Source organism: Pinus tabuliformis, chromosome 5_2 (assembly GCF_031772625.1).
Source record: "Pinus tabuliformis cultivar Carrire ecotype Pingquan chromosome 5_2, CPIR1, whole genome shotgun sequence".
Lineage (NCBI taxonomy): Eukaryota > Viridiplantae > Streptophyta > Pinopsida > Pinales > Pinaceae > Pinus > Pinus tabuliformis.
Genome location: NC_142306.1, coordinates 165928591 through 165945060, shown reverse-complemented (window position 1 = coordinate 165945060; position 16470 = coordinate 165928591). Strand labels below are relative to the sequence as shown.

Below are 16470 nucleotides of genomic sequence, written 5' to 3'. Positions count from 1 at the left end.
AGCCTTCTGATCTCTTCTTGGCGAAGAGCAGCCCACATTTCCTCCCAATCTGGAAGGGTCGCCCTGCCTAGTATGCTCTGGACAAACACCTCCCAGTCTTCTGAGACTGCGTTCAGGGCTATTCTCACCATCAATTCTGGATCCAGCATTGCCCCTATGGAAGTCAACTAATCCCAAATCTCCTTCAATCGACTGAGGAATGGGTCAATCTGTTCTCCCTTCTGCATTTGGTATGATCGCAGTTGATTTTCTAGTAGCATCTTCCTCTACACGGAAGTATGCTGATACAACTTGGTCAGAGCCTCCCACATCTCCTGTGTCGTGTTCTTCTCAGCAATATGTGGTACTATATGATCCTTGACCCCATCAAGGATGATACTCTTAGCCCTCGCCATTGCATCCTTGTAGCTGTCGTTATCAGCGAGGTCAACTGGGATAGCTATCATCCTCAAGACGAAGTGCTTGACACAATTCCTGTCTAGTACGGATAAGATTTTGGCCTTCCAAACTACGAAGTTTGAGGCTTCGTCCAGTCTGTCCTGGTCTCTTACTCCGTATAGTGCCATTTCGATGCTCCTCTACTTCCCTCCTGGAAGTTCTCGGTATGACTCCTCTGAGCCTTGATTTCCCTCCTGGAAACCCTTCTGCCAATGTCGAGATGCCCCTCTCCAATCATCTGTGCAACTGCAACACTGATCTGGATCCCTAGGCTAGAAATCCACCTCGGCAGCAACTCCCTCTACCTTGGCCTTGCTCTGTTAGGTATTGTTCTGACTACAGTACCCCACCAGCGCCACTTTGCAACTAACCCACAGCCTCCTAAACCCCAGCAAACTGAAGATTAGAGCTCCTAGGCTCTGCGCAATCCTGGCACCGGAAAATCAGCCTCCTCAGCCAATTGCGTCAGCCCTCCTGGCCTCTGCGTGAGCCTGCCTTTGCCTCCCTCAGCCTCTGCGCTGCCTCTTCTTGGCTCGAACTTGATGACGCAGACACTGTGTCACCCCTTCCTTGCTGCTTCTAGCTAGGAGCTGCTTATGTCACTCGGCACAACTGTTTTCTGTTGTCGCTGCTCTACTCGGCTGATGTCCTCAGTTCTCCTATGATCTGCAACCACACTCTGATACCATGTTGGAATTTCTAAGTCTGACACGTTAGAAACGCTTCATGCACTTTACTGATTTATTCCTACCTACTTGTTTTGTTAATTAACAAGTTATTTACCATGTAAATATTGGAAATAAATACAAGTACGTGCTCAACACATTACATATCATCAACAGAAGGAAATAGAAACAAGCACACAAGTGACACCATTGTTTTTGGACTAATGTCCCCGGAAAAACCCAATGCGGTAAAACCGGTGCAACTATCGGAGGGTTTGATTTATTAAGCAGTTTCAGAATACAATCTGGGTGCCAAATTCGGCTCACCCAACAGAGAAAAATCTCGGCAGTAGTACCTATCTACTTGGAAGCAGATATTCGGGCTGAAACCCCGGATAAACACTCTGGCAGCTCCACACCTCCAATCTGCCCCACAAAACCCCAGTGTCAGCCTCTAGGGACTGCGTCAGCCTCTCTCTAGCCCAGCGTCACACTGGCTTGGCTTGCGTCAACCTCTGGAGGCACTGCGTCAGCCCTCTGGCCCTCTAGGTCACCCACGCTGGCCCTCTGAGGCACTGCGCAATTCCTGGTTGCCTTTGCGTGAGCCCTGGCTAGCTCTGTGTGAGCCCTTGGCTGCTTCTGCATCCCTCTCTCCAGCTACTGCATTGATCTTCCTGATGCTATCTCTGCCTCTCTGCTTCTGTATTCACTGCCCCTCAACTGCAACTCTGATCACTCTCTCAACTTGCTCAACAAACCCAGCCCCAGATAATCGAAATCTTGATCTCTTGGTGTGTTCTCCAAGTGACCCTCAAGCCTCCTCTTATAATTTTCTTGTTGACAAATCAACGACTGAGATTAAGTCCCTAATCAACAACTAAGGTTAGATCTGGCTTGATCCATGACTTTTGGACCATTCTAACACAATTTTATATTAATTCACATTAATATTTTATTTTCCCTAAGTTTAGACTTAGGGACTCCATTAAAAATATTAATTATTTTAATATCTCCCAAACTGTTTAAAACCTGCCCAAACCCTTTCTGAGTATTGGAGATCTCATGTGCCTTAGCCTCTCCACCAATTTTCGTGGCTAGAGCACATCCGATGCTACCCCAAATCAACAGGTCCTCCTCACTCATAAAAAATTTCCCCATGGCTGAGCCAAAATCTAAGCTCTGATACCACTGTAATGTTCCAAACTTAAACAAACAGTGATATACAAAAGAAAATACGATTCATACACAGAAAAATTAAACGATTAGCAAATGCTCAATACACAATAGAAATAAGAACCATCTGAGCCATTTTATTAATGGAATGGAGCAAATACAATAGTGTGGAAAATGCACCTGGGCTTGCCTCAAGGGCAAGCTTAACAGAACCCAGGTGTCAAACAGTAATCTCAATGCTAGAAAAAACTGCTCCTCTAATGCTCTACATTGTCTCCCAGTAACTACAACTGTTGGCTAGAAAGGAGCTACCAGAAACCCCATCTATGGTGCTCGGAAAATGATGAAACTTCAACCACAAGCTCCTTGGACAAAACCCACAAAAACCCATAAAGGTTTTGGCCTGAATCCGACCTCCCAAATTCGACCTCCTCTATGGCCCACGCCTTCCAAACAGCTCCAAAAATACAGTGTGCAAGGAATGGCCACAAAGTCCTCCTCCAAGCTCTGAAAGGGAAGAAAACACCACTCCAAATATCTCCTCTAGCCTCCACGACAAAGCTGAGCCTCAAGGACTGATACTCTACCCACCAAATGAGCTCCCGCACATTGCCTCTGCGCTGGACCAGGTAGTGCGAAAATCACACTGCCAAGCCAAAAGCTCAATCAGCTCCCAAAATCTCCCAAATGCTGACAATCCTCCCTAGCCTCCTCTCCGGAAAATCTCACGTCAAATCTCCACTGCTAAGCACCACCAACAAACTTGGCCTCCTCTCCACTGCGTCCTCTAGTAATACGCACCACCTGGAAGGAAATGCTACTGCTGGAAATCACAATGTGACCCTCCTCTTGAAGAAATGAAAAAAACCTTCCTAGGGTGGCACTCGAAGTCCCCCAAAGAAAAGGTGAGCTGTTCACCTGAAGAACTCGTGCTTAACAGCCAGTGATTCAGCTCAACAGCTTGAGCAACCAAAGAGAAATCGATATACTCCAATGATGAATGAGAAGAGGAGAGCTGTCTTCCTTATATAGTTTTCGTGGAGTATTTTTCCCTCCATTTTGTCCTCCATCGTGGGCCCTCACTTAACCACCGTCATGCAAAAGTTAACCCCCTCCTTGCAAATCAAACTAGGGAGTGAGTAATTCCCTAGTGAGGGTGGTCCCCATGTGTAACTTAACTACAAAACAAACATCTTCTCCTAAGTCTAACCTCCTAATAAAATCAAATGGTGTCCACTAACTCCAAAATTGGCCCCATAATACAAAATTTAATCTTGTTCCAAAATGATTTAGGAAGGGACATGACACTTCCTTTGGAGCAACAAGCCTAACAATGCCTTTCCCTCAATCCGTTACCCTCTTTCAAGCCCAACGTTGGCCCTTAGCCACCCTTCTCCTATTCCTTGTTGCATCTTTCATTCACTGTTTGAAAATCATTGAATTTTCTGAGTAATTTCTTGGTGCATTCCAGAGTTTTGGCTTCAAGCTTTTGCGTATGCATGTGATCATCACATCAGAAAGTTTCAGGCTAGAAACCTAGCCACCTACCGAGCTAAGGGACCTCTGGTTTGCATTTTTCATCCCTCAAACCCTCTCTGTCTCACATGTGCAGCATCTGAAATCAATGGCAAAATTTTAATAAAATTGATATAACATATTCATAGGCCATTCACACGAATTGGGCATGCATTGTAAGCTTGTTTCACGACTGTCATATTCCTTTTAGGACTTCATATTAAGGTCTGATCTAAAATAGAAGTGGCGCTTGACTCATTTCCCATAGGCATTGACAAAGTGATTTGATTTACTGGGTGCAAGTAATTTGGGACTGTCTAATACATTTGGCATAAAGATAACTCGTTAGCTCACTGCTCCCAAGTAATCTAATGCTTCCATAAAGCTTACTTGCTAATGTAATGATCTAGAGCTTCCTCTTGTTTATATTCATAATCACTCACTGTTGGCATCACATTTATAAAATTTCCATTGTTGAATGCTCTTTGTGGAAAAGGCTTGTCTAATATGCTTTTATGAAAGAGGATTGTTGGCATTGTAACATTGAATACTAAGATTCTCTTATCTTGTGAGTTCCATTAATTTCAAATTTGCGCCAATAGGCTCACTCACAAAGCACTTGAAACATTAAAACTCTAATCCCATAATTGTGTTGAATATATTTGAGTATTGGCATCAATGTTGCAAACATTGGCATCGGGATAAAATCGGCAAGGTTTCGAAAAACCAAAAAATCGTAAAAATCAGTAAAATATCGGTAAAAATCGGCAAACATCGGCAAACATCAGCAAAATTAAAATACCATCAAAATATCTGTAAAAATCGGAAAATATCGGCAAGGCCAAAAAATCGCGATATCAAGATAAAATCGGGATGTTATCGAGATGTTCGCAACACTGATTGGCATTAATGTGTTTTGATCAAAGAATATCATTGAGTGTCTCTTAAGTGATTGAGAATCTAATTGGTAATCACTGTGATATCTAAGATCAGGGGATTGGTGAATTTAATTGCTTATATCTTGAATAATTGGTATTGAGCATTATTGATGTATTTTAGAGGTTTCTAATTGCATAAGAACATTGGTAATCTTATTGAGTAATCATCATTGGCATCTGAAATCATTAGATAATCATCTAACTGGATAAGTGCTTTGGCCTCTCTAATTGTTATCATTACCAATTATTAGTTGGTCAACTTGGTATATCTGTGGATGATAATTTTATCTTGAGCTCTTAAGCAATCATATTGTGGATCTCTCTTGTTTATGGTTAGCACATAGAAATTGGCACATTGTCTTGTATATAAGATTTCCCTTATCATTTTCTCATTAAGTACTCTTGTCGTAAGATTATTCCATAACCAAGTACTTAAAAGTATTAAGCAATCTCACATCAAGATCACTCGACTCATCGTGCATTTTTATCTGAGAAATTAATTGTGCATTTAATAACTTACCTCCAAGTATAAGTTTGGTTGATAGACATTTAGGCCCACCCTTTCTCAATTTAGCTTGAGGGGCTTAGAAACTCTTCAATGGTTAACACGGTGACCTTGCAGTCGTCAGAGCCACAGTCTCCGTAGCACCAAAGGCATCGAGTGATAGGAGCCTAACAGAAGATATCATTAATCAAGCCTTTGCTTGCTTCCTCTTGGCCTCCTTCCCACAACCTACCTTGGAGCCTAGCTTCAAAGTAGTTAAGGGAAAGTCATACTTAGATTAAGCATATAACTAAAAGTAACCAAGATCATTGCATCACACATACGTCTTAGGATTTTCATCGCATATAGGTTAGTGAAGCATCTAAGCAGCAATTGTTCATCCGGTTACTTGGTCTTAATTTATAATAAGCAAGAGTTTTGACTCCATAAGGCACTGGTCTCATCTTTGAATTTAATCTAATCTTTAAGATCTTGCTAAATTTAACCAAGTAGCTAGGCCACTCAATCGTGTCTCCTGGACTTGTTGGTTGTCAACCTGTCCTTTGCCTTCACTTTTCCATAGGGACTACCCCCCATAGCCTGTTGTTGGGAGACAGCTAGAACAGAGAGGTCAGGATCAGGGTGATAGCCCTCAACCCAAGTCCTTGTCGTTGTGCCTGTACAATCTGAGTGACAACATGAACAATTTTGACCAGCCATAGAACCCATGAATGAATCACACGCTAGGAATTGGGGCCTCAAGCACCCCTAGCTAAAGTGGTCACAAAGGTAGCCAGTAAGCGTATGGAAGTTAGAGCCCAACTTGCGTAGCCAACGTTTAAAGAAGGCATCATAATTTTCTAACAAATCACCATAGAGGAGAGATATAGCATTGTTAACACCTGATTTGGCCTTTTAAATCCTCAGTGTTCATCTACAGTACTTATTCATGGATATCATTCAAGGTGACCTCATTATTACATAGTTTACTATTCAGTATCAACAGTTTGTGAGAACATTGTGAGGTGGGGCTGGTCAATCCACTCATGCAACATATACGGTTTTTTGAGTACCCTTCAGAAGGAGCTAGCAACCGCTAGTATTTTTTCCAAACAAGTGTGCAGAAAGAGTAAGAATTGTTGCTATTTCTACCAGACAGAAAGAGGAATCTATAGTTCTAACTTCTAACACTTCCCAAGTGTGTTTTCAAGTTGGATTTTGGAAGTGAGACTACCTAAGGTTATTGTGATATGTACAAGCAGTACACAGGTTTGTTAATGGAAAGAATGTGGAAGGATCTTGTGTTCTTTAATGGCATACTATTGTAGAGAATCACCATCAACATGTATATGTTCTCAGTGGATCAGTATGCAGGGGAGCTTTATGTACTAGGTTTATGCTCTAAATATCTTCAGTGGTAACGCAGGGTTCCTCATCTCCATGATTTGTTACATTGGTCATTTCATTATAATGAATGCTCATGTACTTTTTCAATGATCTATGAGAACTTGAGCAGATGATTGGTATCAGAGTCACATCAAAAGAAAAAATAAAAGAGTTCAAATTATTAGTATAGGTTAGTTCATTTGTTCCCTTTTTGAGCTATCGGGTAGGTTGAATCATGTTTCGTTCTTTTCCTCTCCCTTAGGTCAATGTTTTTCCTCGAAACATTTAGATGATTTCGCAATATTTTCTTTGGTGTTGGTCAAGTCGAAATTGGGGGTGTTTATAGGTCATTAGTCTTCAACTTAGGATGGTAGTTTTTCAATTTGTCGAGTCATATCTTTACTTTGTGTTGGGTCAAAAAATCAAGTTGTTCGAACATTGAAGAAAGTATTGATTTTTATTCTGATGTATTTTTCACTCAATTATTTCATATCAGAAAATCTTGGTCTAGGATCCAAAGTTTCATCCTTGATCCCTTGTCTTGTCGGTCATTTGGGACTGCGTGAGCAATCTGACGCTGGGCTAGCATGAGGAAAAGTGACGCGGGAAAACACAAAGGGATTCAGAGGGTTGAGGAGCACTTCTCCTGGATCAGAGATTTGTCAGGAAGCGTCTGTAAATTTTCTCACTTCCGTTCTGTTGGTTGTATATTGTACAAGAGATTTTTGTTGAAGAATAATAAAGAAACCCTCATCTGTTGCATTGGTTTTCCCACATTGGGTTTTTCCAGGGACGATTGTCCAAAAATAACTGTCATTGTGGTTATTCTTGTGTTGTTATTGCATTCGCTTTCAGAATTTTATTTGTGAAGACTGCAGTAGAATTTATTTTGATATTCACCGTAAGAACATTGTGAATAACTTATTTATGAGTTAATAAGTAGAAGAAATAATATTATCACTACAGTAGGATTTCTATTTTGAAATTTTCACATGAAACAGTGGAAGAATTGAACCAAAGATTTAATGGTCTTCTAAAAGGCATGACTCAAGACTATAAGCCTCCTGACAAGACAATTTTAGAGCAATATCTTGAGGCTTTCAATGGTGATACTCAATATGAGATTAAATGTGCCAAGCCTGCTACTTTAGCCACTACCCATAGTACAACTGAAGAGTTGGAAAAAGATAGGAAAGCTTTAGGTAAATCAGAAATCCCAAGTTTTGAAAGAGGTCCAGTCAAATCTAAGGGAAAATAAATTAAAGAAGAAGAACCAGAATCAGTCAAAGAATTGACCTAAGTAATCAGAGAAATGAAAATTGAGCATGCCAAACAAATAAGTGATATGAAAAATCAGTTAATACAGATGGAGAGAAGCCGAATGCAAAATATGTCGCCCAGGAATAATAATAATAACAAGGGTAACAACAATCCTTGGCCAAGAAGGAATCCCCCTAGTGATCAAAGGCCCCCTACACCACTTGAGTCTGCTAATGTTGTTGATGAGCCTATCCCTTTCTGCAGACCTTGTGAAAGTTTCCATGAAGAAAGTACATGTGCCTTTGCTAAAAGAATCTTAGAGGAAAGCAGGAATCAACAAAATAATAATGCAAGTCAAGATGACTCTAAGGAAAGTCGATGTGCCGACATGATTTCTTCATCCTTCGCCATCAATAACTTCAGTGAAGAAAAGGACCCCATCACTCAAGCATATGGTGAAAAGCCATCTTAGGAACAAATTTTAGAAATTGCTAGAAGTAAAGGTTACACCTATCAGAGGAAAGGTAAAGATCAAAGTCAGAATAAACAAGTTGCTTCTGAAAGGTATAAATCTGGATTAAAGGTGGATTGGGTTGCATGGATTAATAGCATCAAAATGTCAGTCCCAGTCTTAGAACTTTTGAAGATCCCATCACAAAGAGCTTCATTCTTCAAAGCTTTAGGCATTGCTCAACAAGAAAGATTTGATACTCAGCCTAAGGATGAAGAAATTAAGTTGAAAGATCTAAACTGCTATATGAATAATGAGGACCATTAGCCCTTCTTTCTAACACTGGATATTAATGACCATCTACTTCACAATTGCATGCTTGATTCTGGAGCATCGACAAATGTTGTGACTAAGAAAATTATGGAACAATTGAACTTAAGAATTTCTAGACCTTGCCATAATATTTTCTCAATGGATTCTAGAAAAATGAAGTCCTTAGTGTGGTTAAAGATCTACAAGTCTCCTTGGCTGATTACCCATACAAGATCATCACCATGGATATAGCAGTGATTGATGCACCAGATGTATGGGGAATGCTTCTTTCGAGAAAGTTTGCAACTAATTTAGGTGGGTCTATTCAGATGGATCTATCTTACGCTGTTATTCCCGCATCAGCAAGTGGAATGGTCAGATTATACAGAGAAGTGGAGAGAAGATACCATGTGGAAGTTCCAAAGAGATTGGAGAATGATGAAGAAGTTGAACCACAGGGTAATCCACCGCATTTTGAATCAGAGTTTATCCAGCCTCAGGCACTGAATCTCACTGAATCGCATAGTGTCGTCTCAGGCAAATCCCCCAAGCCTTGCTATCCACAGTGTGGGTTTGGATCGAACACAACAAGGCTCCCCTCAACTACACATGGTGCCAACGAGTGGAAGATGCTTGGGTTCTGATGGATATGATCAAGAACCTATGTGGACACTCCCGGCCCATCCCGTGATCGATCCCTTCTCCCAACCTAGGTATGTCCACCCTAATGACATGCCTGACATCCTCATCAAGGAATCTCCCTGCTAGTAGCACTCCCTCAGTCTGTAGTGTAGCCCCGCACACTACTACATATAACCATGTATCCTCGTGTCCCCTGGCATACAACTACACCTAGTCGCACATCTTTGTGCACCACTGGACCCTGCTACATGTTGCTGCATCATCTCGAATCAACTGGTATCCCTCTTGTATCGACGTGTCCATCACTCTATGAGGAAATGCACTGTGATGTGAATCGCTCCTCCTACACCACGGTGCAACCCTACACATCACTGCACACCTTTGTGCTCCTCCGCATATTGTTGTGCACCGCTGCACACCTCTGTGCTCTCCACATATTGTTGTGCACCATTGCATACCCCTATATACCCCTGGATATCAAGGTCTAAGACTGAGTCCATAGGCATCGTCCCACATCCTGTCAAGGTCACCATCTCTATTACCACACCTCCATAACCTCGGATGAGTGGACCTCCTGTCGTAATCCTCTCGAAGAGATCTGACAGGAAAACCTCCCTAAGTGCCAATGGTGGCGTGACGCGTCACTAAGGTGTTTTTGGTCCCTGACCTCTACACCCTACATATCCGTGAAAATCCTCATCCCCATACAACGATCTATCTAGTGGTCAGCTTATGCCACCTCCTCTGACTAGCCCCTGTCGGAGTGTGTTGATCCTCTTACGACCCCATGTCTGGCCAGCTTGCCATGGCAACTCACGGAATCTGCTTGCTCCCCTATCAATCCATCCTATCAGTAGGGTTGTCCGAAACTCCGATGGAAATCTGAAAGTGTGTATGCACTCAGGCATTGGATCCATCACAAAGTTGCTGCTATCACCGAGCAAATCCCTGGTGTGATGGGGGATCCCACCTAGATCCTAGTAATAGTTTGGCCCTGGATCCCCTCTGGTAACCCACGGCCCTGGCGGAACTATGGCATATACCAACACCTAACCCACTCCATCAGGTACCAACTCAAAATCTCTCACTATCCAACCCCAAGAGAGAAATCGAATGCACGAACTCCCGTACATAGAACAAGCCCTCCATCCTGTGAATGTTGCACCTTGCGTAGCTCATGTCGCCTCATCTCACCATCCTGGTCAACACATAAAATCTGTCGAGGTGACTCTGCCTCTCCCTCTCCAACGTGCAGAGGCAACCTACTAGTGCTACAAGCCCCATCTATGTATGTTTGAAGAGGGTTGCTCCAATGCTCCAATGTGTACTCTAGCTGTACCATTAAGGAATCCAATCGTTCCCCAATGTGAGTCATTTTGGCCGCTAACTCGGCACAAACCGCTCTCATGCCCTCCAACTCCTCATTCTGCTGCAAAATGGCTTCTCATACTATCATGGCCTTCTTTTTCAATGTTAGAAGGTTGGCCTGAAACTAATGAAACTACTGTGGGTGGCTATCATTTGTAAACTCGGTCATAGCTCTGGACCCCTTTGTGTCTTCTGGCACCTTGTCAACGGTAGATATGTCTCCAGGCACCTCATCCACGGGTGGCACCTCCTCAACAAATGGTCCTCTAAGTGTATGCTCTACTCTCTCCACTAAGGTGTCAACCGAAGCTAGCGAGGGAATCTCCAACAAGGGTGACTCCTGCATCTCACTGGGTATATCTACATGCTCCTCACACTCCTGCATGTCCTCAACCTCATTCTCAACCTCCTCCTCACACTCCTGATATCTAAAACTAGGTCTCCAATAGCAAAATCACCCCCTAGTCTTACCCTCTAACTGTCCCTGTCCTGTCTGCTCCTTTTGAGGAGATCTGGTGCCCTGATTCTGTCGACTTTCCTCACATGGTGTAGATTGTTGCACCCCCAAGCCCTGTGCACCTCTAGTGTCTCTGTTGTAAGGATGAGGATGGATCTGGTCAGTCACCCTCCTCAACTGGGCCAACCTCTCATCATTCTAGCAAATTCCACCCCAGAATTCCTGCATATTGAAACACCGTTGAGCCATGGGTTTGTCTATAGTTTCACCCATCACTATGTATACATGCCCAACACCCTCATGATCTTGCTAGCTTCCCAACAGTTGGCAAAGATCATGCTCTGATACCACTGTAATATTCCTAATAGGAAAATACAGGAAATAATAGAGGCTATGAACTAACTACAAATTGCAATCTCAAAAACATGCAAGCACATGAATTAAACACCAGAAATATGAACCAAGCTCTGAGCCATTTTATTAATATGAGCAGAATGGGTACAATAGATGGTAATAGTAGAACCTGGGCTTGCTACAAGCAAGCAAGGAAAAACTCAGGTGATAATAATGAAGCCCAAGTGTTGTAGAAGCTCCTCCCCAATTTCTGCGTTGACCCAATAAATTTTTGTTGTTGCTGCTAGATAGGAAATGGAAAATATGCCCTCAGAAGTGCTCAGAAAATTCTAAGAAATTAGTTGGTGCACTTTCTCAACAAGGCCAACAAAACCCAAAAAGGGATTGGCCCCAAACCAACTCTCCAGGAAACCCATAATATGGTGCAAATTAACAGCTGACTAGAAAAACGTACTGCTGAAAGAAAGTGGATTTATGGCCTGAATACTGCCCGGATCACACTAAAAATGCTGCCCCAGACTCCTCTCCAAATACCCCCAAAAACCTAGAAAAGGTTTGGGATGATTCTGAGTGATGAGATAGCCCACCAAATAGTGTGAGTGGCACTCAGGCTGGCTACACGCACTACTGAGAAATAATGTTATAGAAACTCCCAAACCCTCCGTTGTAATGCCACTAAAATTCTACACAAAATCCCCTCCGGAATCTACCCTCTCCTCTAGCCAATCTCCTCCGGAAATTAGTTTCCCTCTTCCCCTGCACAAGCTTTCTCTAGTAAGCTCTACACACTGCCAAAATGGAGAAATTCATCCCACCAAATGGCCAAGACTTTTTCCCTACAAAACACTACCAAAGTTCCGATCTCAAGGTAGGAAATCTCTCTGCAAATCACCGGATCTACCGACTCACTCTAGCTGAAGAAATTTGTGCTCCACAAACTGCCTCTGCGCCCAGGAAGTGCGCAAAACTGGGTGAACACCTGCAATAAAGCTCTGTGGAAATCCTGAATTGGACTCCCCAAATTTCCTCACTAGGGAGACACTCGAAGTTCTCCAAAATGAGGGTGGAATTCCACTTGGAACTCCTGTGCTAAACAACACTTCTCTTCTTGTGTGTAATGATCCTAAATAAGAAATACAAGTGATATAAAGCAAAAATCTGTGCAGCAATTTATAAGAACGAAATACTCATTAAACATTCACATAAACGCTGCAAATATGGAACTACTGAGCCATTTTATTAAGTTTCTGAAGGCCAAATACAATAGACGACAAGATAGTGCACCTGGGCTTGTCTCAATGGACAAGCATGACCAAACCCATGCGAGAAAATGGCCAAACTGAAGGTTGTCCAGCTGCTGCACCAATCTGCACTGCACTGCCCCAGAAAATTGCCTTTCTGCTGAAGTTCGAATCGCTGGAAGGTGCACTTTTACTGCGCAAAAAATTATGTGCTTTTAACCCCGGACTCCTTGGTCTAAACCTAGAAAAACCCACGAAGGATTTTGGCTGGTTTAGACATCTGAAATTCGACCCCCTTGGAGCCCAACTTTCGCTACAACTGCAAAACTCAGCCTGCTGGAAACTGCCAGTAAATCCTCCCAGAAATGCCCCAAAGTGTAGGGTTAACCCTTGCTATCCAATCCTTAACTTCCCGGATGAGCTCTTGGCCTAAGACACCTGCTACTAAGCTCCACGAAAAACTATTGACTGGCCTCTACGTTGTTCCCTAGCCCAGCGATTCGAACTGCTGGAGTGTTGGCTCTACTAGCTGAAAACTCAGCAAGAATGTTGGTCTATTGCTGCTACCTCAGCTCTCTAACTCTCCGACAAACAATCTGATCTCTATTGGCCTCTATCTCCCTCTGCGTATTCTCTGGCTGCACAGAAATACACACTCCCTGCTCTGTGCTGGTTAATGGTGCTATGTCACTGCCCCGGAACTCCTGAAATCCTTGTGGAACTTCCTCTCTAGGGCGGGCACGGATGGTCCCCTGAAGTAGAGGTTGAATCTCTCGCTTGACTCTTGAGAGACTCGTGGCTAAACAGCGGATTAACTCAGCTAAACAACAGAGTGAACAATCAAGTGATTTTGTTTGCAAGATGTATGAATGAATCCAAAATGAGAGTTGCTCCCTCCTTATAACTCCTTGGGCCTCCCTTGCCTCATGTGGGACCCTCCATCCACCTATTCAACTTTCCCTCCAAACTATTCAAATGGGCCAATTTGAATTCCTATGTGGGTGGCCCCCACATTCCACTAGCAACCAAATTAAGTCGAATTGCCTCCTAAGTCCCTAAGTCGAAATTGGTGGGTCCTCTTCCTTAGCCAAAAATGTGCAAAAATGGTGTAACAACACCCTGTTACAAATGTGTTTGAGAAGGGACATGACATTGTGCTAAACAACTCCAAGAGAAGATGTAATGTGAAGTGTAATAATCAAAAAGATATTCCACAAAATGAGTCCACCCTCCTTTTATAATTTCTCCTTATGCCTCTAGACTCCTTTTTTAATATTATTTTATTGGTGGGGACCTTTTCCACTAAGTTACTTTTGCCACCATTTAATAAAATAATAATTTGCCACTATTCTCCAATAAAATAATACTAGCCACCTTTTTCCAATAATATTTGCCCCTTTTTAATTAATATTACTAAAACTCGCAAAATTCCTTAATGCCTCCCATGCTCACAAAATTGGGGATATTACATAACACTCATGATATTTTGGTGGTTTCACCCTAGTTTCTTGTTGAATATTCTTAAGGCATTTACTCACTTATTGGGCATTGGTCTATCTAACTGTATATTGAAGTGTGTATTTGTTAAAGTGAATCATATTGTGCATTACAACGATATATTTTATAGGTTTGCTTCCATAGATTGAGATACCACCCATGGCTTCAAGGAGTTGGCCTAAAGTGAATGGGAAATCATGTTAAGGTAACAATGGTGCATTTCCCAAGTGTGCTTACTCTCATAGCACTATGGTTGGGACCTTTCATAAGAATGCTAATTTTGATGGTAACATAACCCATGGACATAAAGTTGTGTTCCCTAGTGATAAATAGCAATATAACTTAGGGAATAAGGCTTAATAAAAATTTATAACATTTGAGTATTATTGGGCCAATAATTAAGCACTCAACGTAAGCTTTTAGGATTTAATTAAAATATCTTTAATCAATTAGTTGTATTCACACTGCAAAAAGTGGAAATTTTAGAAATGAGAGGTTGATATGGAATTAGACTTAGGAAATTATAAGAAAAATATATCATGCACCTTCTAGGAGATGGAGATAAAGTGAAAATGTAAGCATAAAATGGGTTTCACCTAGGTAAAAAGTGAAAATATGGCTATGAAATACAAATTACCTATGTGAAATTATGGAAATGAATCAGACTAGGAAAACATTAGGCAAATACAACACCATGCTAAAGGATGAACTAACCATACAACACATAGTGAAAGTGACTACAACATGAGTAGGTGATCCATGATGCACAACTTAAGTAACCACTACCAAAATTCTAACCTTTTGGAAGGCCGGAATCGTCATGCCATCCTACAAAAAAATCTGAATCATGTGATCAATGTCGCATGTGCAATATAGGTGGTAACAATCTTGACATATGCTCATGGAGACATGAACTGAGTAATGCCTTACCTTTTTCTTTTATGTTATCAATGGGGTATTGCTTATGAGAGCATATTTCTCTACTCTAATATGGATGCACATACATATTATTCCTAATAAACATAATCTTCATATGTCATCATCATAGTATCAAGGACAACTTTAAACATGAAATAGATGGAAAGCTGATGAAGCACAGAGAAATAACATAGTTATTTGAAAAAATTAAAAGATGCATAGAAAAAATATATACCTTAGGTTTTGTAGGCCCCACCATAAGCAATAGAAATACTTCTCCAAAAACTTTTTTGATGAAATGATTCCATAATCAAGTGCATCACCATAAATTCCAAGATTGAAATTTTCATTTGTATCAGATGTATTACAATAGTAATTTAGAAATTCTTTCGATTGATTAGACAAAGTATTGTTTGGATTTTTCTCGTCACAATATAAAGATGCTAGTACACAATGGCTTTCATTCTTTGCACAAGCCTTTCGCCGACATGTGTCATGCCGTTCCAATGCAAGTAAATACCAACAAGCTCCAAGAACCTGACCATCAAGACCATATAACAATGATTTTTTCACCATAGTTTTCTCTTGCTATCATTAAGAGTCATTTCAATAGATAACAAGACAAATACATTGAACACTTTCCATGGAAGAAAATACAAAAGAACTAAATTTGTTTTACCTACAATTCAAACTTCGACCCTTTATCAGATTTATACTACAAGGAAGAAGCATGATTTAATCTTTAAAGATAAATCTTGTAATAAAGATAAAGACATTTTGAATTTTATCATTTCAAGTAAAGATTAAATAACAACCAAACTATTAAATAGCAACAAATAAAACACTTTAACGTACGACTGATGAGCTTAATATGAGATAGAAGTCTCAAGATGCAGAAACCAAATGGCGGCATAGACACAAATCAATTTGGAACAACCATTCTCTTTCTTATTCATGATTATTTGTTTAGAAGGTTTGGCTGCTAAGCATAGACTTCCCAAAACAAGCCTAACAAATGGTCACTGCTCTCATTATATTAAGAAAGGAGTATATTAAGCTTGCCTTTCGAGAATGTAAGTTTGCAAGATAAATGTAGAATGAGACCTTTAAGGGATTACAAAACATTACACTCTCTATGAAAACCCATGGTTCTGTAAGCAAGTGGCCTCAACCTTACTAATTTGTTCTTAGACTTACATATGCTTCATAAGGTGGACTTTCAATGCTTTAAACATGCGTACAAATCCAATCAAATTCTAAGCTCAATCTTACTGGAAAATATATTATTTTTGTTCATCTAGAGGATCCAACAAACATGCTTATTCTCCTTGCTAAGAGGGAGTAGAAGCAAAGGTCTTTAGAACTCCTAAC

At 41.2% G+C, this 16470-nt stretch overlaps 1 protein-coding gene across 1 annotated transcript in view; it reads right to left on the bottom strand.

The window, feature by feature from the left end:
- Positions 1 to 16470, bottom strand: part of LOC149158069 (cyclic nucleotide-gated ion channel 1-like) — a 418588-nt gene that overhangs the window by 164088 nt on the left and 238030 nt on the right. The window contains exon 5 of the mRNA XM_089436102.1: positions 15335 to 15636. Coding sequence (XP_089292228.1) covers positions 15335 to 15636 — 302 coding nt within the window. The remainder of the gene's footprint in view (positions 1 to 15334; positions 15637 to 16470) is intronic.